General features: G+C 40.1%; 1 protein-coding gene and 1 pseudogene across 1 annotated transcript in view; both read right to left on the reverse strand.

The window, feature by feature from the left end:
• Positions 1-24,373, reverse strand: part of Usp40 (ubiquitin specific peptidase 40) — an 81,717-nt gene extending 57,344 nt beyond the window's left edge. The window contains exons 1-7 of the mRNA XM_051154279.1: positions 24,103-24,373; positions 21,043-21,110; positions 19,445-19,558; positions 16,622-16,786; positions 13,596-13,742; positions 10,434-10,577; positions 3,730-3,858 (exon numbers count right to left, since the gene is read on the reverse strand). Coding sequence (XP_051010236.1) covers positions 3,730-3,858; positions 10,434-10,577; positions 13,596-13,742; positions 16,622-16,786; positions 19,445-19,558; positions 21,043-21,110; positions 24,103-24,301 — 966 coding nt within the window. The 5' untranslated portion in view covers positions 24,302-24,373. The remainder of the gene's footprint in view (positions 1-3,729; positions 3,859-10,433; positions 10,578-13,595; positions 13,743-16,621; positions 16,787-19,444; positions 19,559-21,042; positions 21,111-24,102) is intronic.
• On the reverse strand, positions 1,636-2,803 carry LOC127196654 (40S ribosomal protein S20-like; annotated as a pseudogene).
• Positions 24,374-24,744: the final 371 nt, after the last annotated feature.

Genomic DNA, 24,744 nt, shown 5'->3' on the forward strand with positions numbered 1-24,744 from the left:
ACTGACCAACTGCATCCTCAAACTCTTGAGACTATGACTTCCCTTTCATGCTTTACCGTGAGCCAAAATAGTTCCTCCTTTAGGTTGCTTTGGTCAGACGATTTATCACAGCACAGAACAGTAACTAAGCCTAGCCTTCCTAACAGAGAGCTTTCATTTCAATGCTCATACAGAATAGCTTCAGGGAAGAAAGCTTATGACTGACTCAAAGCAGAGAGGAAAGGGACTGATTTTTTCAAACAACCAATTCTTCAGTTCTTTGGCATCAACTGAATGGCCTACATTTCCATCAATTCTGACATTAGCATTAAGGACATAGTCAGATTCCACCTGTTAAGGTGTCAGTTTCAAAAGATTGGTCTTTCCTCTCTTCAAACACCAATTACAATTTTCTGGAACAATGTGCAGAACTCAATACAGCTTATCACAAAAGACATCAATGTAGAGACCAAATGAAAAGAATTGTTGGGTGAGACTTAGACAGCTGAGTGTAGGAGCCTCTGTGCCCATAGAGTAGGTACCAAACCTCTGTTCCTACATTCCAGGCACATGAAATCTCCAAACTTGTTTCTCAAGAATTTGCCACTGAAGTTTACTACATAGCACTGTGATGCCTGTTCTTGCTTGTCAACTTTGACTACATTTAGAATTAACTAAAGCCCAAGTGGCTGGGTATACCTGTGAGGAATTTTTCTTAATTAAATCTTTTGAAGTGAGAAGACCCACTTTTAGTCCAGATCTTTTTAAAATTTTATTTATTTATTAATTCATTCATATTACATCTCAATTGTTATCCCGTCCCTTCTATCCTCCCATTCCTCCCTCCCTCCCACTTTCACCCTATTCCCCTCCCCTGTGACTGTGAATGAGGGGGACCTCCTTCCCCTGTATATGATTATAGGGTATAAAGTCTCTTCTTGGTAACTTGCTATCCTTCCCCTGAGTGCCACCAGGCCTCCCCATGAAGGGGACATGGTCAAATATGGGGCACCAGAGTTCATGTGAAAGTCAGTCCCCACTCTTCACTCATCTGTGAAGAATGTCCTGTCCATTGGCTAGATCTGGATAGGGGTTGGATGTTTACTGCACGTATTGTCCTTGGTTGGTGCCATAGTTTGAGCAGAACTCCTGGGCCCACATCTGTTCGTCATAACCTACTTGTAGGTTTCTAGGACCCTCTGGATCCTTCTATTTCCCCATTCTCCCATATTTCTCTCACCTAGAGTCCCAAAAGGATGTCCTCACATCTATCCCACTTTCCTGGTAGGTGAAGACTTTCATGGGACATGTCCCTTGGGCTAGTGTCTAGTTATAAGTGAGTATATACCATTTCAGTCTTTCTGCTTCTGGGCGAACTCACTCATTATGATCATTTCTAGTTCAATACATTTGTCCACAAATTTCGGCAATTCCTTGATTTTAATAGCCGAGTAGTATTCCATAGAGGCCTTATTCATAATAGCCAGAACATGGAAACAGCCTAATCCAGATCTTTTAAGGAGAGAAGGTCCACCTTTCATCTGGGCCACATCTCCTGCAGCCTATTTAAGAGATGCAGAAGAAGGAAGCGCTCACTCTTTGCCTGCTCTCGCTCTCAATGCAAGACCATTTCTTCACTGCCATTACAGCCTACTTCTTTTTTTTCCCTGATTAAGTCAATTTATTAAAATAGTTGACTTAGGCATCTGCCATGGTGATTTCAACCTCCACTCCTAGCTCAATACAGATGGAAGTAATCTGCTTAACAATCTCAGAAGGACTATGTAAGTCAATGAGTTGCTTGTGGATTCTCATCTGGAAATGATCCCAAGTCTTGGAACCTTCACCACCAGGCGGTTTTTCTCGCAGTGATTCTCAATGTCTTGGTAGGCATGTGCAGCAGGCCCTTTCACTTTCAGACTCTTTTTCTTTGCACTTCTGATCAAGTTGTCACACACCTTCTCCAGCGACTTCACATTGCTGCTGGTGAGCGTGATTCAAATTTGGTGAATCACCACCTCGGGTTCCACATGAGTCTTTCCGGTATCTTTAAAAGGCACGACTGCAACGTGGCTTCCTGACCAACTTGTCCCTCAGCAGCAGCGAACAGCAGTGAGTCAGGATAGGAGCAGAGTGAACAGAGCCCCAGTGCACACACCACTAGAGGCCACTTCCTTAGGATTCTGGTGTATACTGAAGACTAGCTAAGACATCCAGCTTTGTGGACTGAACAATTACTGGATTCTTGGACCTTTTGCTGCTATATAAAAATATAGATATATTTTCATTCTGTAGGTTCTGTCTCTCTAAAGAACTCTGACTAATAGAAGCATGATTAATGAAATCATTGGCAAGAGGTAACTAAACTCAATTTCCTGACCCTTTTCCCTCCCCATGGTCAGAAGGTGGGGTTGCCAATTTTAACTCTCTAAGTACATATTGTTTTCTTGAGCAAAAATGTCCCACATTGAAGTATCTAAGAATGACCTCATTAGTATCACCTAGGTAAGGGGTAAAGGGGCTCATTATAAATAGCAAAATACACTTCCATAAGAAAACCCCAAATACTACCCCATGGATAAGAAAATATATCAAGCACATGCAAATCCATAGAAAATATACCAAGCTCACAAAAATCCATTGAAAGTACACACAAATGCCCATAGAAAATATACCAAGCACATACAAAAATCTATATTCTGCTTATTCTCTTTTGTTTGTATTGAGACAGGGTCTTAGTCTGTAGACCATGCTGGCCTCAAACTCACAGTGATTCTCCTGCCTTAGCCTTTTAAGTACTAGACTTACAGGTGTATGTAACCATGCCCACATTCTTCTGACTACTCTTGATTTTGAAAGGAGACAGAACTTTGATAAGCAACTTGTGTGATAGTCTACACCTATGCCTCGAGACCCAGCACTTGAGAGACAGGCAGGATGAGTGTCAGCTACAAACCAGCATGGACTACAAAGTAAGACAGTGTCAGACTGGCAGATAAAAGAAAATACAAATTAAAGCCACCAGATAAACAATAAAGAGAGCACAGAACCTCTTCCTTCAAATCCTGTTAACAGTGGAAGATTCTAACACTCCTACAGAAGAGCAAGTCTGAAGAGATGAACACAAAATGTTCTAAACGCACAGCCCCAGAGGAAGACAGAAGAATCATTAACCCTGAAAATGAAATTGAACATTAGTATTTTATCAGTTAACAGGCTGCCAGCTGGGAAATGCTGCAACTCTAAAAGCAACTGAGCAAAACTGCAGGAGGTAGGGAGGAAAGCTAAGGCAGGCTCCCTCAGCTGGATTGCTCAGAGGAAGATATATCTTTTACAAGCTAAGAGAGCCTTGTGCTCCTGAAAAAAGCTGTGACAGACAATGTTAAAGGTCTGCGATTTTGATGGATGGCTAGGGAAAAGAACATCTTTGTGCTTAGAGTAGGCACACATGAAGCATTTACAAGCATAGGGGCCGGGCACTCTCAACTTTATTTTAAATTGTTCACTACAGTGAGGTCTCTGAGGTGTAGGAGTCTATGCCGCCCATACAGACATGACAAAGGTTAGCCAACTGGAGATTCTAGGCAGAAGACACATGGGAGCTGTACATGTAAAATGAACCTTCAGGATTATCAGAGTTTTCTAAAGAAGGGGTGTATACCAAAGGTAGCATGATCAGCAGAATACTATAACAGGAATGGAAATGCAAAGAAATTACAAAGTTATTTCTAAACAAATCTGTAAGTTTACCTGACATTGCCAGTTTCCTAGATGATCGACATCTTTAATATACACATGGTAATGACCTCCATAGCAGCCACCTTTGTGGATAATGACGGAAAAGAGGTCATACATATATTCCATGTCATCCAGTTCACTCTAAAAGAAAAATGAACATTGATACAATTTAATTAGGTGAGATATGTAATCAAAGGGAAGAGAACCCAACCCCTGAAACTAGTAAGAAATGTCCTTGGAGAATTCACACTTGACAGTAAGGTCCCTTTGCTGCTGAGTCTTCCGATACTTAAAATGCTATTACTATATTTAAGGATAAATTTAAATAATTGGGCTTAAATTTATTTTTCATTTTGTTGAGGATAGCCTCAAATTCCTGGAGATCCTCCTGCCTCAGCTTCTTGAGTGTTAGATTATAGGCATGAGCCACTATGCACAGCTGAATTTTAAGTCTTAATTTATTGGCAATCATATCATACTGAGCACATATATCTGAAGGTGCTATTTTTACCAGCTTTAACTCAGAGAATGAGTATGTGCTAGAGACTGTTAGTAGAGAAATCCATCTTTGCATCATGCCCATAATGTTGTTTAGCACATATGTTCTTTTCCTACCAAAACTGTCTGATACCCCAAGGAGGCTGCTGTGTGCCTCAAGGTCAAGGCCATCCTGGCATTTTAGTTCCCTGCACAGAACAAGAACTCAGCAACTGTGAATACCACCTGGTCTTGTTCAGAAGTGGTTAGTTTAATGGGATGAGCAGGTTCTTTCTTGCTTTGCTAATTCTATGATCCACCTCTTCTATAATTAGTATATTGTGCAATTAATCAGAAGCAAACCAACAGGTAAATTTCTATAATAACAATGGGAAAAATTACATTAGATTTAAGAGATGCTTTAAATTCTGGATGCAGAAGGAAAAGGAAATACCAGCTGCGGTGGCACATCTCTGTAATTCTAGCACTTAAGTGGCTATCCTTAGCTACACAACGGGTTTGATGTTACCCTGGGCTATACAAGACCCTGTCTATAAAAAAACAACAACAAAAAGGAAGGAAGAAAAGAAAGGGAAAGAAAAGAAAGGAAGGAGGAGAGAGGAAGGGAAGGAGGAATGAAGACAGGAAGACAAAGAAGCCTTAGTCTTTACATTCTAGGAGTGGGAACCACATGGCATGAGACATAAGATCTCTTCTGGTTTTGTACTCAGTGTCATGTGCACTGTAAAATGTGCACAGGAGAGGTAAAATGTTACCTTGGAGATACAAGTTGCCTGAAGAATTTATTTCCTAACTATAGCTTTTAAGTGCATACCATTTTAAAATGTCTTATTCAGGCAAAAGACAAGACACACAAAGATAAAAGATGACATTAAAAAAAATAATTTACTTAATTTATGTGCACTGGTGTGAGGGTGTCAGATACCCTGGAACTGGAGTCACAGACAGTTGTGAGCTGCCATATGGAGGCTGGGAATTGAACCTGATTCTTTGGAAGAGCAGTTGATGCTCCCAACCACTGAACTCTCTCTCCAGCCCCAAAAGATGACATTTTTTAGTCAAGATAAAAATTTTAAAGTAAACTTAATGTGGAGAGTCAGGTGTAATTCCAGCACTGGGAGGTAGAGGCAGGTGGATCTCTGTGAATCTGAGGACAGCCTGGTCTACAAAGGTGAATGCAGGACAACCAGGACTATTAAGCAGAGAAACCCTGTCTCAAAAAACCGAAAAGAAAAAAAAAAAAAGTGGATCCCCTAGATAAGTGAACAGGTTTGTTTGTTGTTTTGATATATCAAAGTTTGTCAGAATCATGTCACAGTCTATCTCTTATAAAAGGAGGAGCAAGTATATTAGGAACTCTGGGAAAATCTTTTTTTTTTCCTGTATGTCAGTAACAGGCTCAGAGCCAGCAGGCACTACTAGACCCCAAGGATGGTAATGCAGGTCACAAAACAAACAGTACAAAGCTCAGTGGTGAGGCATAAAGTAGAGGGAGGCCCAGTGTGTATATGAAATATACATACACACACACATATTTTAAAACAAAAATTCAATAGCGGACTGTAGTTAAACAAAACAATGACTTAGAATAAGAAATCGATAGAATGATATAATAGACTAGATAACCTAGATATAAAGACACTTATGCCCACCTAATTTCTGACAAGCATACATTGGATAAAACACAGTCTACTGGACAATGGTGTTGGCAGAACTGGGTTTCTACTTGTAGAAGATGATGTTAGATTTCATCTTTTACCTTGTACAAAAATTAATTCAAAACGAATCATAGACCTTAATTTAAAGCCTACAACACTGAAATTTCTAGAAGAAAACATAGGAAACACCCTTCAAGATACCGGGGAAGGGAAAAACTTTTTTAATAGAATACTAATACACAGGAACTAACCCCAGTATCAAAAGATGAGACTACATAAAAATAAAAAGTTTCTGTAAAGCAAACAAACAAATAATCATCAGAATTAGCATACAGCCCACAGAACAGGAGAAAAGCTTTCACAGCTACACTTCCTGTAAGGGGCTAATATCTAGAATTTACATAGAAATGCAGAAATTCAATGTCAAGAAAATAAAACTGCCAGTCAACACAAGGGCAAACAAGTTTAATAGACAGTTAAAAAAGAAACCACAAATGGCCAATGACTATTTTTAAAAGTGCTCAATAGCCCTAGCATCACGGAAATGCAAACTAAAACTACTTAGAAATACCACTTGACTACAGTCAGAAAGACTGTCATCAATAAATGTGACAACAAATGTTGAAAAGGGTGTGGAGAGAAATGAAACCTTATTCACTGTTGTTGGAGGTACAAATTAATAAGTCATTGTGGAAATCAGTTTGGAGATTTCACATAAAAAATTAAAAATATAACTAACATACAACTGTGTTACTTCACTCCTCAGTAATATAATATACCCAGAATACTCTAAACCTCATTTTTTAGTTAGGGCTCCTACTGGTGTGATAAAACACCATAACCAAAAACAACCTGGGAAGGAAAAGTTTTATTTATTTGAGTCACAATCCATTGAGGGAAGTCAGGGCAGGAACTCAAACAGTGAGGGACCCTAAGGGCCTCTGCATCACCAAAGGCCACAGAGGAGTGCTGCTAACTGGCTTGCTCCTCATGGCTTGCACAGCCTGCTTTCTTGTAGAACTCAGGACCACCAGCCCATGGGTAGCACCACCCACAATTGACTTGGTCCTTGCAAGTCAATCACTAGTTAGGAAAATGCCCTACAGGCTTGCCTGTAGTCAGATCTTATGGAGGTATTTTCTCAATTGAGGTTGCTTCCTCTCAGATGATATTAGCTTGCATCAAGTTACATAAAAACTAGCCAGGAAAATTGACTCCTTGTCAACTTGGCATACCAGTTCCACACTATTTAGCCATAATCTTTCCTTTCTTGTTCATCTCCCAAGTCACAGATTAATAAATGTCACACTAGAAAACATTCCAACTTTTAAAAGCCCTACAGTCTTTAAAAATTCAAACACTTCAAAGTCCAAAGTCTCTTTTAAAATATTCAAATTCTCTAAAAGTCCAAGGTATTTTTAAAAGTTCAAAGTCTCTTAACTGTAGGCCTCTGTAAAACAAAAATTAAGTTAAATATTTTCTTACTTCAAGAGGGAAGACCCAGGGCACAGTCACAATCTGAACCAAGCAAAATGAACTCAAACAGTGTAAATAATTCAGTGCTCAATGTGTGGGATTCATTCATGATTTGAGCTCCCCAAAGGGCCTGGTCACCTCTCTAGTGCCAGCTTCTTCAGCCCACACAGCCTGTCTTCTGGGCTCAGGCCAGACCCCCATGGCTGCTGCTGTCCTTGGTGATTTTGTACTTGTAGAGGAACTTTAATTCAGAACATGGCTGTTCTGACAAGAAATCACACCCAAAGACCTTTTAGGTCTATGTGATCTGGGTGGACTACAAACAGGCCTTTAATCCAGGAGACAGGCAGATAGATATGAGTTCAAGGCCAGCCTGGTATAGAACAAGTTTCAGGTAAAGAGAAGCTTAGGACTAAGTGAGGTGGTAGAGGCCTTTAAGCCCAAACAGTGAAGGTAAAGTTAGTTTGTAGAAGGAAGCACCCATGTTTCACAGAAAAAGAAAGTGATGAATCAGAGAAAGATTTGACAGGATACGCCCAACAAGAAAAGCTAGGAAAGCAAAACTACTTAAGGGAGAAACACAGAACATGAGGGAGAAGAAGTGTTTTACCAGGACAGTAATAGGTTGCAGAGACAGAACTCAGGGGAAGACTAAATGAGCCAGAGAATGAGAAGGAGCCAGTTTAGAAAAGGTTGCTGGAGGTAGTTTGAGGCCAAGCAGAGCAATTTAGGAGTTGAGAGAGAAGCCAGATTGAATAAATCATCTGAGAGGTTTTAAGCCAGAACAGCTGAGTTGAACCAGGCAGCCCAGAGCTCAGTAAAAACAAGTAAGGGTGAGCTTATTAAACAGTAAGTCTCAGAGGCTGAAAACATTCTAGGCCTAGGTTAGATAGTACAGTGGTTAGAAGCTTCCGGGACTAGGCCTAGGTTAGCGGAATGAGGCAGTAATCCCTGGAGACAATTGAAGCAGGTGAATAAAAATTCCTTTTCTATAGGTACTTGGTATCTCCAAAATGCTGTAATCTCTGGCTGCAACTGAGCTGCACTTTCTCCAATAGCTTCCTCTGGGCTCTCTTCATGGTACAGTGCTTCAAATTCCCTCCATGACCCTTTCAATCCTGGGGTTTCAACTCCTAATGCAGTTCCAAAGGCTGCACTTTTACCAATGACCTTTCTTAACCTCTCAAAGTACTATGACCCCTTCATACTTTCAAAACAAGTATCGTCTGTGAGAGGCTTACATATTATCAAGTTCAATGCCAGCTGAAGGTGCAACCTTGGCCACCTCTGGATCACAGCTTCTGTGTGCTGATCCTAGGGAAACACTTTCCAGAAGATTTCACCTCAATGGTGCTACTCTCTTTTCTTCTTCTTCTCCTCCTCCTCCTCTCCTCCTCCTCTTCTTCTTTTTGGTTTTTCAAGACAGGGTTTCTCTGTGTAGACTTGACTGTCCTGGACTCACCTTGTAGACCAGGCTGGCCTTGAACTCTCAGAGATCTGCTGCATCTGCCTCCCTTAGTGTTGGGAGTAGAGGCATTCACCACCATGCCAGGCTGCTATTCTCGTCTTAATCACTACTAATTACTCAGCTCCAGCTGAGCTGCACTGACTGTTCCAGTAAAGCAAAGGTTTCACTTCAGGGCTGCTGGTCTCTTGTTAATCACGACTTTTCAGCCCCAGCTGACTAGAACCACAGACTGGTAAGTCAAAATAGCATACAGCCATGATAGAGTGAGTCTTTAAATTTCCCTTTAAACTTCACAGGCCAGGCCTCCATCTGCTCTGTACTGCCTCAGCATTATCTTCCAAGCTCCAACAAAACAGTCCACAGAGATCTCAACATTCAAAGGCTTTTCTAACCCAAAGTTCCAAATCCTTACATAATCCTCCCAAATCAACATGGCCAGGTCTGTCACAGCAATACCCTATAATCCTGGCACCAATTTCTACCTATCTTAGGATTACTATTACTGTGATGAAACACCACAACCAAAAGCAAGTTGGGGAGAAAAGGGCTTATTTGGATTACATATCTGGAGTCATGGTCCACTGAGAAAAGCCAAGGCAGAATCTTGAACCTGGTGGGAACCTGGAGACAGGAGCTGATGCAGAGGCCAGAAGAAGCGGTACTTACTCGCTTGTTCCGCATGGGTTGCTCAGCCTGCTTTCTTATAGAACCCAGGACCCATGGGTGGCACCACCCACAATGGGGTGGGTCCTCCTGCATCAATCACTAATTAAGAAAATACCCTACAGGCTTGCCTGAAGTCAGATCTTATGGAGGCATTTTCTCAGTTGAGGTTACTTTCTCCCAGATGATATTAGCTTGTGTCAAGGTGACATAAAAACTAGCCAGGACACACTATCAAGACATTTGCACCCACATGTTTATCACTGCTTCATTCACTATAACAAAGAATTGGAATCTATCAACCTATATGCCCATCAACAGATAAGTAGACAATGGAAAACTGGCATATATATATATATGTGGACTTAGAATGTGTAATATTAAGCAAGACCATATAATTTTAGCAAGAAAAAAAACACGATACCCTTCATATGTGGATATGTGCCTAGTCAACAATAAGCACATGTGGGTACAGTATAACACGTGGAAAAGGAAGCAAGAAAGGCTAAGTATAAGAGGATGAGGAAGAACTTCATATTGGATTTTACACTTTCACTATTAAATATATTTTTATGAACTTATCTACCACCAAAAGGACTGTCAGGCATGGTACCATACGCCTGTAATCTGAGCAGCCAAGAGGCAGAGATAGAAGTTGAGTTCAAGGCCAACTTGGGATATAAGAAATCCTGTTTCAAAGAAAAAACAACAACAAAAGAAGAAATTCACAAGGAATATAAAAAACCAGTTTGGACCACTTTCTCTTCCTAGGAGACTTGGAGTTTTGGCCATGTCTGAAGATGTTCTAGCTTGTTAGTTGAGTAGGGATGCATACACATTATACAATTTAACTCAAAATATTAATAGGGCCAAGGTTGAGAAATCCTATAATAAACTGAGTATTTTCATCTTGGGAGGGAAAGAGAAAGAATTAAAAAATAAAAGGTTCAAACCTGTTCACAAAAAGGCTTGAGATTGATCCGGAGGGGGAACGTATAACAGCTAGTCTCCTTGTAGCGTTCACATTTCACAAAATCAAAATTAAATCTTAGTAGTGAAATAGTAAGAAAAGGAGGCAGCTTGCGCAACTTGGCAGACTGTAAAGAGAAAAATAAACAAAGTTACATAAAAGATACATAATACTATATAAGGTGGTAAAAAATGACACATGACAGTTATAAATATGTCCTTAAATCACACACATTCTGAATTCAATATAAATTCATTTGCTTTATGGAACCAAGAGTAGTTCTGAGTGGTTCTGCTTACAACAAAACATTTACAACTCAGTTTTATGCTTTTAGGGTTGTTATCCAAAATTGCCATTAGATGGGTGTGTCCTAACTGGGTGTTCCGTGTTATTGTTCATTTCCCACCTAACCCTTGGCCTTTCAACTTGCTTCTTGGGTCTCTACTTCTCCTAGCCAGCACATAGACCTTATTCAGCTAAGACAGTAGAACTCTGAATGACTCAAAATTGTATGTGTGTATTCATTTTTTTTCCGAAGAAAAGATTTGTCATTAGATTATAAAAAGGGACTCTTGACTCCCCAGAGTTCAAGATGTACTGATGAAGTTTTATTTCTTGTTTCTCTGTTTCTTTAAGATTTATTTTTATTTGGTGTATGGGTGTTTTGCCTGTGTATGTGTCTCTGTACTACATACATGCATAATGTACAAGGAGGCAGAAAACATAGTCAGATTCCCTAGGACTGGAGTTACAGACAGTTACGAGCCACTGTGTGGGTGCTAGGAATCTATTCCAGTTGATGGAAGAATAGCCAATGCTCTTAACCACCGAGCCATCTCTCCAGTCCCTCTGTGTTGTTTAAGTTCAAAAACAGATATTTTGTTGCTGTTTTAATTCCTTGCTTTAAAACAAAACACTAAATCTAATTGCTTTTTAAGAGTCATTGGCTGTCCCCAGTGCTCTTGCACTGGTGGGCTTAGGGAAGAAAAATGCTCCTCTGTAAAGACAATCAATAATTATATATGTTTAACATTACTGAACACATATTTAAAGTTACAATATATTCTATAGGTTAAAAAAAAAAAGGTAAAACAGCCTGGCATGGTGGCCCACGCCTTTAATCCCAGCACTCGGGAGGCAGAGGCAGGTGGATCACTGTGAGTTCGAGGCCAGCCTGGTCTACAAAGTGAGTCCAGGACAGCCAAGGCTATACAGAGAAACCCTGTCTTGAAAAACAAAATAAGAAAAATAACAAAAACAAAAACAAAAAAAAGGTAAAACAAGGCTAGGAATGATGGTGTACACTTATAATCCCAGCAGGATTAAGAAGAAGAAACAAGAGTTTGAGGCTAACCTGGGCTATATAGCAAGTTCCTGGCTAGCCTGGGCTACACAGCAAGACTGTCTCAAAACAACAAAATTTTTAAAAAGTATGCATTATACCATGAAAGATTTCCAAACTCATTTCAAAGATGCACCTAAAATACTCAGAGAAACTCAACTCTAATAAGGATAAGATAAAAGTGCCACATTGGTCACAGGGAGAGGAGTTGAGAGGAAGGCAAGGGAGGTGTAGCAGATGGCACATCCAATCCAGAGGAATGGGAACTGCATTCCCACACACAATGGGAATGCACACACACAAGGCGAGGCATGGTGGTGCACATCTTTAACCCCAGCACTAGGGAGGTAGAGGCAGGTGGATCGCTGTGAGTTCAAGCCAGCCTTGTCTACAAGGCAAGTCCAGGACAGCCATGGCTAATACAGAGAAATTCTGTCTTGAAAAACAAAACAAAAGCAAAACACACACAGACCACCTCCTCTAGTAATAATTTCATATTAATATTAAAGAATTACTAATACTTAGCAAATCTGCTGACATTGTTTTGAAATTTTTCATGTAAAATACATTAAAAACCAATTTCACACAGAAATCACATATAGCTGTGAAAGGATGTTGAAAAGGAAATATAGTTGGTTGCTGCTGTAGGAGATAAAAGAAAAAAAATAACTCAAAAGTTTTTCCAAAATCTGTCTTCTGAAGATAGCCACTTATAGGTCAGACTCCTGGAGAACCAGTACATAAATCCAGGAAGGAGAGCACCGAACCCCTCCTCCGCTGGAACAGCACACTAGTGTGTGGCCCAGTTTTCAGCAGTGCTAAGGTGTTGCTGTCTCACAGCAGTGTCGCATCATAATGGAGCAATGAGCAAAATACACAATGTACGGAATAACAGAGAGCAGTGCACTCATCTAAGTGGTAACCCTCTCTCCATTTTCTTATTGGAGTTACTCTGCCTGCCTAGAATATAGAGTAATGAAGCCCACAGAAATAACTGTACAGGACTGCAATGAATAGACCTGAAGCCAACAAGAGTCCGTGATGGCCATCTTCTGCCCCAGCTCAAACTGAGAAGAAATCAGCCACTCTCATCCTATCTCCCTTGCCTTGCTGTTCACAAGGAGAGGGAGGACACTAGTGAGGCCACATTTAGAAAAGTAACGATTCCTGGAGCTTACTAATAGGCATACTGAAGAAACACTGAGGCTCAAACACATTTTTCATGAAAAGCAGTTGTTAGATTAACAAAGCTTAATTAACTTTGTTCTGTTGTAAAAAGTAAATCACAGGCATTAAAACAAACATCTTCTCAATCCATAGTGTTCAAAGCAGTAAAGTGTGTCTTCCTGACTTTATATGGATGAATTCAGCAGGCATAGCTTCCTTTCTCCAAACACTTAAGGGAAGGAAGGTGTACTGGTTGGTTCTGTGTCAACTTGACACAAGCTAGAGTCATCACAGAGAAAGGAGCCTCAGATGACAACATGCCTCCATGAGATCCAGCTGTGAGGCATTTTCTCAATTAGAGATCACTGGGGCCCAGCCAATGGTGGGTGGTGCCATCATGGGTTCTATAAGAAAGCAGGAGAAGCAAGCCAGTAAGCAGTATACCCTCCATGGCCTCTGTATCAACTCCTGCCTCCAGGTTCCTGCCTTGTTTGAGCTCCTGATCTGGCTTCCTTTGGTGATGAACAGCTTGTGGAAGTGTAAGCCAAATAAACCCTATCATCTCCAACTTGCTTCTTGGTCATGGTGTTTCATCACAGCGATAGAAACCCTAACTAAGATAGAAGGCATGGTTACCTTTGCTGCTTTAACCAGCCGATCACAGGTTCCACAGTGGTACAAGTTGTCATAGTCGAAAACTTCCTCTTCCACATACATGTTCCAGAGTGCATCTTCTAAACCTGATATGTTTTTGACTGCTACTGTTAGATCCAAAAAGTCTTCCTGAAAGATGGAAGAATCATATACTGAGAGAACAACACACACACACATATACACACCCCCCATATACATATATAAAAATACACACACACATAAGTATTTCTGAAACATTGCACACAAGAAGATATATATACCATGATTACATGTTGTAAGCTCTTATCACTAAATTAGTCTTCTTTCTAAGTCAAACTATAAATTGGTTTAAAGTACATTAAGAAAACAGTTTAATGGGCTGGAGAGATGGCTCAGCAGTTTAGAGCACTATCTGCTCTTCCAGAGGTCCTGAGTTCAATTTCCAGCAACCACATGGTGGCTCACAACCATCTAGAATGAGATCTGGTGCCCTCTTCTGGCATGCAGGTGTACATGCAGATAAAGCACTCATCTATATAAAATAAATAAATAAATATTTTAAAAAAGATTTAAAAAACAGTTTAACACATTACAGCAGTATATATTCTAGAACGATTCTGAATTTCCTATTAGTTGTTGCTTTTGGTTTTATATAAAGTAAATGGTTTAAGTCATTAGTATGAAAGGTTTTATGAGGACAATCAAGAGTTTTCTGATATGGATTTGCCTAATTTCCGTAAAATAAAATTTCATCTCAAAAACGGCAAACAAACAAACAAACAAACAACAAAAAAAAAAACAAAAACAAAAAAAACAGTTTAAAAGAGAAAAGATTATGAGTTCCAATGTAGATGCATTAAGACCTCATGATTCCTCAGGAAATAAACTACCAAAAAATACATACATGAGTTTAAGTATCTCACACACACAACACACACACAATTTATTAACACTGCTTTAAAATGGTAATAGCAACCCATACACAGAGTTGAACTTTCTAATGTAAACTTCCTCATTTTCTTTTGATAAAGCTGGTTGAAGATATGCTGAGAAAATGACAAGAAATATATTTTGATCCTCATTAAGTGGTATTTCTATGACATTTTATAACAAGTTTATCTCTTAAATCTACTGAAACTACAGTTTTTTTTTTCTTTTTGGTTTTTCAAGACAGGGTTTCTCTGTGTAGCCTTGGCTGTCCTAGACTCGCTTTGAAGACCAGGCTGGCCTCGAACTCATGGCAATCCGTCTGCCTTTGCCTCCCAAGTGCTGGGATTAAAGGCGTGCACTACCACTAAAACTACATTTAAATTGTATTTCTAGCAATAAATTATATAATTTGGCATACTTATTTGTAATTCACTTCATTTATGTAGTAGTAGCCTTTTAAGGGATTATGAAGACTAAAAAATAGCACAGCACTAGTTTAATTCATGGCAAAATTCTTAAGTTAACAATATGTACATAGAAAATGACTATATTTCTATGTGGGTTTTGTATGTCACGATTTATTACTGCTTTGTTAATCACTACATTCAAGCTCAGTGTATCAAAGACACACAGGACATCTTAGTTATTTTCAAATTAGGCTGATCAAGAAGGGACAAATGTATCATTTTTCATCCTCAACTCATCTTTAAAAAATAAAAAAGCGGGATGGAGTTGTAGCTCAAAGTAGTGCCTTTGCCCAGCATTTGAAATGTGTAAGGCCCTGAGCACAAACTCAAGGACCAAATAAATAAACAAAGAAACAAATGAAAAAAGGACATAGATATATTCAACATATATATTTATTATTAAATATTATATATTTGCATCCATTTCTAAAATAGCAGCAAACACATCTGGAAAATGGTATTAAGTTTTCTATTTAAGCAGTCAGACATAGAAACTCCCTACAACTCTTGCCATAACAAAAAGAGATTTTCATTTAATGTTCAGTAATGAAACCATTTGCCAAGTAGGACTTTGAAAAGCAGCTGGATGAGGCGGGTGGGGGTAGCGCACACCTTTAATCCCAGCACTTGGGAGGCAGAGGCAGGTAGAATGCTGTGAGTTGGAGGACAGCCTGGTCTACAAAGCAAGTGAAGGACAGCCAAGGCTACAAAGAGAAACCCTGTCTCGAAAAACAGGAAAAAAAAAAAAAAAAAGAAAGAAAGAAAGAAAGAAAGAAAAGCAGCTGGATGCGCTGAGGCATGCCTTTAACCCCAGCACTTAGGGAGGCAGAGGCAGTCGGATCTTTGTGAGTTCAGGGCCACAGGGAAACCCCATCTTAAAAAACAAAACAAACAACAACAAAATCCAACAACAGAGATGATTACACTGACACAGTCAAATTCCCAATCAAACTGAATAGGTAATATGTATTATCACAAAGTAGTGAAAAACATAACTCAAACAGAACTGCACCAACTTTACATGATAGTTTATATATTATATAAATATAAGCACACTGAAAATACGCTTCCTAAAGGACAGTAACAAACTAAACCTAATATTTAATTGGAGATTTGTTAAATATTCTTTGGTATCCTGTCTTTATTACCTCTCTTTTAAAATTTCTTATATATGTATGTATACATACATACATACATATATATAGTGTGTGTGTGTGTGTGTCTGTGTGTGTGTCTGTGTGTGTGTGTGTGTGTGTATGTGTGTGTGTGTGTGTGTAGGTGCTTGGACTGGAACAACAGTTCTTTGGAAGAGCAGCAGCAAGTGCTCTCAATTGCTGAGCCATCTCTCGAGCCCCCTTGTGAACCTTTACACTGGTTTCTTTCATGAGATGTCTATGTGTAAATATTTCCCCAAACCTTTTTTAAAAACAAGTATCAGAGCACTGAATGAAAGTTGCTTTAAGAACTTGCAGGCTGGTGACATGGCTCAATGGGTAAAGGTCCCCACCATCAAGCCTGACAACCTGAGTTCAATCCCAAGGACCCATGTGCTAGAAGGAGAACACAACAGATTTCACTGTGTGAATTATAATTTACAATAGTTTGTTACACGCAGAAGTCCTGTTTGCTCACCTGCCTCTCACTGATGTTCTTACACTCTTTGCAAACAATCTGGTTCACAATGGTGCCATGGTATAGACGATTAATGAGGTCATGGCCAGAGGTTCCAAATAATGAAGTTTCCAAAGCACTGAAGAGAATTCGGTTCAGTTCCTGCACATCATGTTGTCTCATTTCCTATAAAACAGGAAATAGTTTTTTTTGGCGACAGGTCTTTGGGTAGCCAAGCTAGCCCTGAACTTCTAATCTTCCTGCCAAGTCTGAGTACTGGCATTACAGAAACAATGCTCAGCTAAAACAGCTGACTTTAAATATAACTTTTGCTTCAAAAACTTTAAGAACAGATTTTAAAGAATACTATCATGTAATAGAAACACATAAGAAAAGCTTTGAATAGATATATGGATGACTAAAAGGTTAAAACATCACCACTTTTTAAAATTTACACTACAAAATAAAAAAACAATTAGGCAAACACAAAAAATGAAACAAAAACAAAAATCCCCAACAACTAGGCAGTATTTAGTGTGTATACACAATTCAACTCACTCAGTGACTGTGAAGTGCACTCTGTATTATGAGAAAACAACCACCTGTGCATGTTACAAGGAGGAGAGAAGGAAAGAACAGGACAGGTTCAGAGACTAGTGTATAAGCCAGCAGTGTGTACACAGGTAAACCCCACTTAGATCACCACAGCTGGGCACAGCAGAAATCAGAATTGACTACTTTGAAGTATAAATCAATAAAAAATAAGAGTAATGTACTGTTGCTGAGAAAAGTTCAAACTGGCTATTGCTTTAGTCACTCTGAGTCATTGGCCAGGTTATGAACTAGTCTTTCAGAATAATCTGTACCTCCAAGGTGTACTCCATCACAAGAGGCAGAAAAGGGCAGAGAAAGGGAGAACCAGGAGCCAAGTCCTAGGAACCAGGAGGAGCTAGGGCCTTGAAGCCCTCCACCTCCTCCCCCTCATAATGGTGTTACAGACACAACAAAGTGTCTTCCAGCCTTCACCAAGGAAAGCCAAAAGGAGGCAGAAAAACAATTCAGGGTGCAGAAAGAGAGGCAGCCAGGGGGAACAACATAAAAATAAGTGTATGTGACCGAAGTTTATGTGGCAGGTAAATGGAATGACTGCTGAAGCAATGTGTAAGGCTGATGATCTTTGTCTTGCCTTTTAGCATATAAGATACCAAGAGATGTAAATCTGTCCTATAGCACTTGTTTGTTTTTTGTTTGTTTTTTTGTTTTGTTTTTGTTTTTGTTTTTCTGAGACAGGGTTTCTCTGTGTAGCCTTGGCTGTGCAGCACTGGTTTGAAAGGGAAACCTTCCAAGGTCTGTTTCTGAGCACTTGCTTATTTGGCAAAAGCACCTCTAAGACCTTCTACCATTCAGGTCCTTTACTTACACAAAATAAAATAATTAAGAAAAGTGTTCCAGGCCTTTAAGAATTATGACGCCAGCAACTTAGTGGAAGCTCAAATACAAAGAGAAGCCTCCATGAGATGTGGCATATCCACACAGCAAAGGCTCGCTTGACAGTAGAAGGAATGAGCCTTGACATCATCTTAACTGAAACATACCAGTTACAGACAATCATGCAGAATATAACTCTATTCCTATGAAATGTGCAGGAACAGGCAGATCTACAAAAGGGAAGTAGGTTATGGACTAATCAAGAGCTGAAGGAAGAGGTAGACAGAGAGCAAATGCATGGGGATGCTTTTTAGAGTACTGAATATAATCTAAAATGGACTGTGGTGATGGCTGCCTAATTCTATTAAAAATACTAAAAACCATTGAATTGTACCTTTTGAAAGAGTGATTCTTTTTTTGCTTGTTTCTTTCTTTTGATTTTTGGGTTTGTTTGTTTGTTTGGTGGTTTTGAGACAGAGTCTCTCTGTGTAGCCTTGGCTGTCCTGTACTCGCTTTGTAGACCAGGCTGGCCTCGAACTCAGAGATCCGCCTGCCTCTACCTCCTGAGTGCTGGGATTAGAGGTATGCACCACCACGTCCGGTGAAAGAGTGAATCTTACGGCATGCAAACCTCAATGAAGTGGTTATGATTTATAGGGAAGGATAAAAGAATACACCCTAGCATCAGTCCTATACCTGGAACGTATCATGTTTGCTTAGGGAATGTGCTACACCTGCTTCCAAGCCCAAGCCCTACCTCTTTAATGCCACAGGGCAGTACCATTGGATTAAGGGTGCTCCCGGTTAGAAAGGCCACAGTTGGGAACTTTTGCAGGACTGTACCGCAAACAGTAAGACCTTGAAGTGTCTGAACTGATATACTGAAAACTTATCAGCACAGATGTTTGTTTGTATGTAGAAATACAAACAGGAAAGTGAGTCGGGCCCTACTACAAACAGGAAGAAATGACAAGTTAGGGTCAGGACAGGGAAATGAGAAGATCTAGCAAAACACTGATCAGACTGCAGTGTGTTCTCATCAGAGTGCCCAGAGCCAAACAAGAAGCACACCACAAAGGTGGCAGCATTCTAAAAAGCCACTATCTCATCAATTATTGCCGAAGGCTGAAAAGTTGATGAACAGTTTGACACCTAAACTGAGTAAATAACATTTGTGTAACACGTGTTAAAGCTCAACTAAAGTACATAACAATTGTTGAGTACAAATCTCAAAATCAGCCCCTGTATGCCTCCCCCTATTAATGACATTCTTCCCAACCCCAAGTCATAGCTAGTTGTAACAGCTGTATTCAGTGAGCATCTAAATATATACATGTGCTCTGGGACAAAAATTAATGTGTATCAAACAAAATATGAAGCCAGCTGACTCTTGACTCCCTGCTGGCACCTTCCTACCTCATCGCTGCTCCACCCAAAGCTCTCAGTGAGGTCTACGGTGGATGCGGCCTCCTGGTCTAAGAGCAGAAGCTGAGCAAACAAGCGCTGCAACTGCAAAGGTATGATCCGAACCTAGGGAGAAAGGTGCATTTCCAGAAAAATGTTCATGAGCGGAGTGAGGATTTCAAAGGCTCTAGACTGGTTTTCTCCTGTTTTCTGGTTCACTCAGTAGAAATGGCACAGATCCCTCATTATAAAGGGAGAACTAATTAAGATTCAGTTATTGGAAAATTCTAATTCAGGTTTTAGTGATCTGAAATTTTCTCCCTTGACAAAGTTGAGATCAATATTAGACATTCAAATGGGTCCTAAGAAACCATTCAAATGATCACAGGCATACAATTCCTGGAGTTCCTTGTTTCCTCTAAATTATCTCCATACACACACTCCAGGTGAATGCAACCCTATTTCAAACCTTAGTCTGGAGCTCTGAAGCTTCAGAAACTAGCCTACACCCTACCACCCTTTCTGCTAGCTCCAGACCAGAGAGCAGGGCCTCTCAGTCCAGTGTGCAGGCCAACTTTAAAGATTCAGAGGGAGAATAAACGGTCAGGAACATCTGTGACAATCCTATATTAAAATGCATACTACAAAAGCACTGATCTGCAACAGACTAGAAAGAAACTGATACCTGCTAATGTCACTTCTTGCCTCAAAGCTGTCAGAAAGCATGGGTCTGCATCACAAACCACCACTGTTCCACAGACCTGAGGCCGAGTGCGATGAGAGGCTTCTGAGTGAGAGTCCAGCAGGAAGAGCAAGACCACTTCCCCACAGTAATGTACAGAACAATGCAGAGTTTTCCCTCAGTGTATTTGGAGAACACTAAGTTGAGAAAATACTGGTCTCCAGGGTTTCCCCCATGTATTCAGGGCATAGCAAATAAGTGTACTGAATGGACGTTCTGGCTGGCTAGCATCGATAGTTTCCAAGGCTCTCCTTTGCCTTCAGAATAAGCAGAGCAAATCAAGGCATATTTATAATAGCAGCAACAGTAGCATGGCATTTGGAAAAGCCATTATTTTTTGGAGAAAAATGTCATTGTTAATTATGAGGCAAGTCAGTGTCTGTTAATAAAGATGACCCTTTGTAATAAATTAATTTGTTTTCTATGAATAAGGCACTTAGTTCTTTCCTTACAAAACATTTCCTAGGCTAGGGAGGAGCTGCAGTGGGTAATGTGCTTGCCACACAAGAATGAGCTCTGGAGCTTAAATCCCTAGCAGGCACTTAGATGCAGGGTGGGTGTGATGGCCTGCTTTAACCTCAGCTCTCAGGAGGCAGAGGCAGGGTCACCAGGACAATCAGGTTAGGTAGGGTAGCAAGAACAGTAAAAGGAGAGACCCTGCCTCAGAGAATAAGATGGAGAGAGTGGTGGAGGTTATCAACCTCTGGCCTCCACATGCAGATACACACACCTGTATACTCACATGCATATACATGCACACTCTCCTAGAGGCAAACATGCATATGCACAGGCATACTCACACACACACACACACACACACACACACACACACACACACACACACACCAATAAGTTATAAATGAAGTACCTTTGCATCAGGCTTATCCTTATCCTCTAAAGAACCAAGCTCTTCTGGACCAAGAGAAAATAAAGCTTCTAAACAAAAAAGGAGAGACAGATAATGTAAATAATAAGACCTCATCTTAGAACTGTTTAGGAAGCCAAGACCCCCATAAAGCACTATCAGCAAAGATTTAGAAATGACTAAGGCAATATTTACCCCCTTTACCTACACATTTTGCATTCTTCTAACATTTTTGTCTACTGGATCTAAGAACAAACATCAAGTGAGGTACCAGTGTGTGACACCTCAACTGACACCTCAGTATGACAGATTCATAGAACATAAAAATATAAGCAGGCAAAGCACTATGGGGCATTCTTTCATCCCAGCATTCCTGAGGCAGAGGCAGGAGAATCATAAGTTAAAGGTCATCTTGGTCTATATAGCAAGACCTTGTCTCTGAAGTCCAAAGTCTAAGGATTAGCTCACGGGTAGAGTGCCTATCTAACATGTGCTAAGACCTGGCACTGCCCTCCCGCCAAACAAAACCCCTATAACAAATGATTGGTTTTCACTACCTTTGGCAATGGGAATCAAAAGCTATAAAGAGTCTCAGAAAACAGAAAATGTCACACATGTGAGACTGCTAACCAATCTTTCAAGTCAAGGATCAGACTGGATGTCATTTACCTTGAGATCCTGTCCTTTGTTTTTGGTGTGTGAATGTCTTTTCTACAATTCAAGTAATAAGACATGGTGATGATCTTAAATGAAAAAGGAAGTTGTCAGCCCCCTACACTAACTTTCAGAGTTTTCTTTTTAAGAAACATTCCACTGAGGTAAGTGAGGGATGGGGTGAATTTATCTCTTCGTTGAAAACCACTGATGCCCCAGTGATTACTTTTTTCTTTTTTTTCTTTTTTTTTTTTCTTTTGGAGACAGGGTTTTTCTGTATAGCCTTGGCTGTCCTGGACTCGTTTTATAGACCAGGCTGGCCTCAAACTCACAGGGATCCACTTGCCTCTGCCTCCCAAGTGCTAGGATTAAAGGTGTGCACCACCACTGCCTGGCTATAGTGATTACTCTTAAGAATGTTCTAGGCCAGGTATGGTAGCACATGCCTTCAATCCCAGCACTAGGGAGGCAGAAAACCCAAAACAACAACAAAAAACAAAACAAAACAAAAAAAGAATGTTCTGTTTCTTACTAAGTGCTGGGCTGGGCAAAAATAAACTAAAAGGCTACAGGTTAAAGGACAAAGCTGCTACTCAAGGGCTTTTTAGAATAAACTTTGATTATTTTTCACTGCAATGTACTGACAATATAATGAAATTCAATTCAGCCTTACTTTAAAACATTACTCCCCACAAAGGACATATACAAAAAAAGTCTGTTCTTCCTTTCATACTATTAGTCCTCACCCTTTCCAAATTATACCTCTTAAACAGCAGGACCGTGCTAAACCATGCAGAGTGCAGTGTGCACTACAATGTCAAACTACAGGCTTTATCAGACAGGAGGAAGCTGCCTAAGCTCTCAAGCTCCTGGTATTCTCCATGATCTGCCTTGTCCCTCATCTTCTTTTTTGGGTTTTTGAAGAAGTCTCACTCTATAGGCCAGCCTTGAACTTTTAATCTCCCTGCCTTAACCCCCTGAATAAGGGACTATAGGTGTGTGCCATATAGCTTGCAGTCTGTTTCTTTCTTTCTTTTTTCTTTCTTTTTTTTTTTCTCATTTTGTTTTGAGAGAGGGTCTCATATGGCCTTGAACTTCTGATCCTCTTCTTGCCTCCACCTCCCAAGTGCTCTTAAGTCTGATCTTGAGGCTATTTTCTACTTCAAGCTCCTTTTTAAATCCAACCGTATGAAGACCTGGAAGATCTCTATCTCTTTTAGTTATTTGCTTAGTCATGCTGACAATTTCTCGGATAGGAATCCTGACTACTGAGAGGTAACTATGTAGAGGTTGAAGTCAAGGACACAAGAGGTCACTCTGAAATTTGTTGGTCCACCCCTTTAGAATGGCACACTAGAAGTGGGAAGAAATCTTTCTCAGCATAGAGCAACAGAAGAATATTCCAGAGATCTGATAAACTTGGTGGTAGTGAGAACTTGGCATTCAAGTACAAGACAAACCAGATTGTCCTCAGAATAGAAAGAACCCTGAGGAGACCTGAGCTACATGGTCATGTCCACTGGGCCCCCTATCAGGATCATGCACAGGCCAAACAAGGCTCATGGTGGGATCAAAGAACAAATACCCAGGCCCCAATGAAGGGAGCTAGAGTGCAGAGATGGGAATGGAACAAATATGTTGAGAAACAGGCACAAGAAATAAAGGCTCTACTGAAGACTGCTGGCTCCCAGTATTTGGTTTCTGGAGAAATCCCAGCAACTCCCTACACCCATCTAATATAGCTAATCGGGTGAGTTTCTGTTTCCTTTACAAAACTCCTTAGTTCAACTCCTTTGGGTCTTTGAAATTCCTAATTTTCAGACTTTAGAATGATGAAGGAGGGTATCTGTGCAATATTTTTCATTCCTCCCACAGTCGGGAATGTTAATTAGATTAACAGTCCCGTTATGGATATTCACCCTCCTGAGAGAGCCAAGACTCCTAAGAAGCTTCATCTAGGTCAGGTTCTAAGGTCAAACAAGTTCAGAACAGATAGATTCAGAATCCAGGTTCTCTGAATTTCAGAATAAGTAACTACAGATGTGTATAAATAATGTAACAACTCTTTCCTACTACAGAAGTCAAGGCTGTCCATGTAACCCTGACTTAAGTGTTTGTTACTTTGGAGAAGGAGGAGAGAAATGTTTTTATATTGTATTTTAAATTATGGGAATTAGAAATATCTTGCATTTTTTTTTATTATGAAACACTATAATACTGCATAGGTTTTTAGAATTTAAACTTCACAAGTTTCTTCAGAGAACTGCCAATACATGTCTTACTTTGTGACAATGAACAGTTATTGTTGACTCCACCTTATGAGTTGTTCATGTTATGATTTTTGCATAATTAATTATGTATAAATTCCATGGTACATATTATTATCCAAATGCATGTAACATAGCATACCTCTGAATTCAGGTGTGAAATGAAGAGTCTGAAGAAGGGAATTGAGGTAACAGGTTCCACCCTGATTTCTGATTCCACTTAAATTGGTGAATTCTCTAGGGGCAGGTGGCTCCAAACCTTTAGTCTTTAATTTCTTCCCTTTTCCAAACTGACTATTTGACACACTGGAATAATCCTCTTCAAATAGGTTCCCAAACATTGTGGAGCTAAAAAATACTAACCTTTAAAGAAAACAACATGTTACATAAATGCTTTTATTCTTGAAATGTATCTCCACCCCAGATCTTCCTTATATTTTGAGGGTAGTTGTTTTGTTAAATTGTTCTGAGCCAGGCGTGGTGGCACGCCTTTAATCCCAGCACTCGGGAGGCAGAGACAGGCGGATCGCTGTGAGTTCGAGGCCAGCCTGGTCTACAAAGTGAGTCCAGGATGGCCAAGGCTACACAGAGAAATCCTGTCTTGAAAAAAAAAATTGTTCTTTAGTGGGCCCAGGGGTCCCACTCAAACTAAGGCACCAGCCAAGGACAATACAAGCAGTAAACTTTAAACCCCTACCCAGATCTAGCCAATGGTCAGAACATTCTCCACAGTTGAGTGGAGAGTGTGATATGACTTTCTCACTACTCTGGTGCCTCACATTTG

The sequence above is a fragment of the Acomys russatus genome, chromosome 12, assembly GCF_903995435.1.
Source record: "Acomys russatus chromosome 12, mAcoRus1.1, whole genome shotgun sequence".
Taxonomy (NCBI): domain Eukaryota; kingdom Metazoa; phylum Chordata; class Mammalia; order Rodentia; family Muridae; genus Acomys; species Acomys russatus.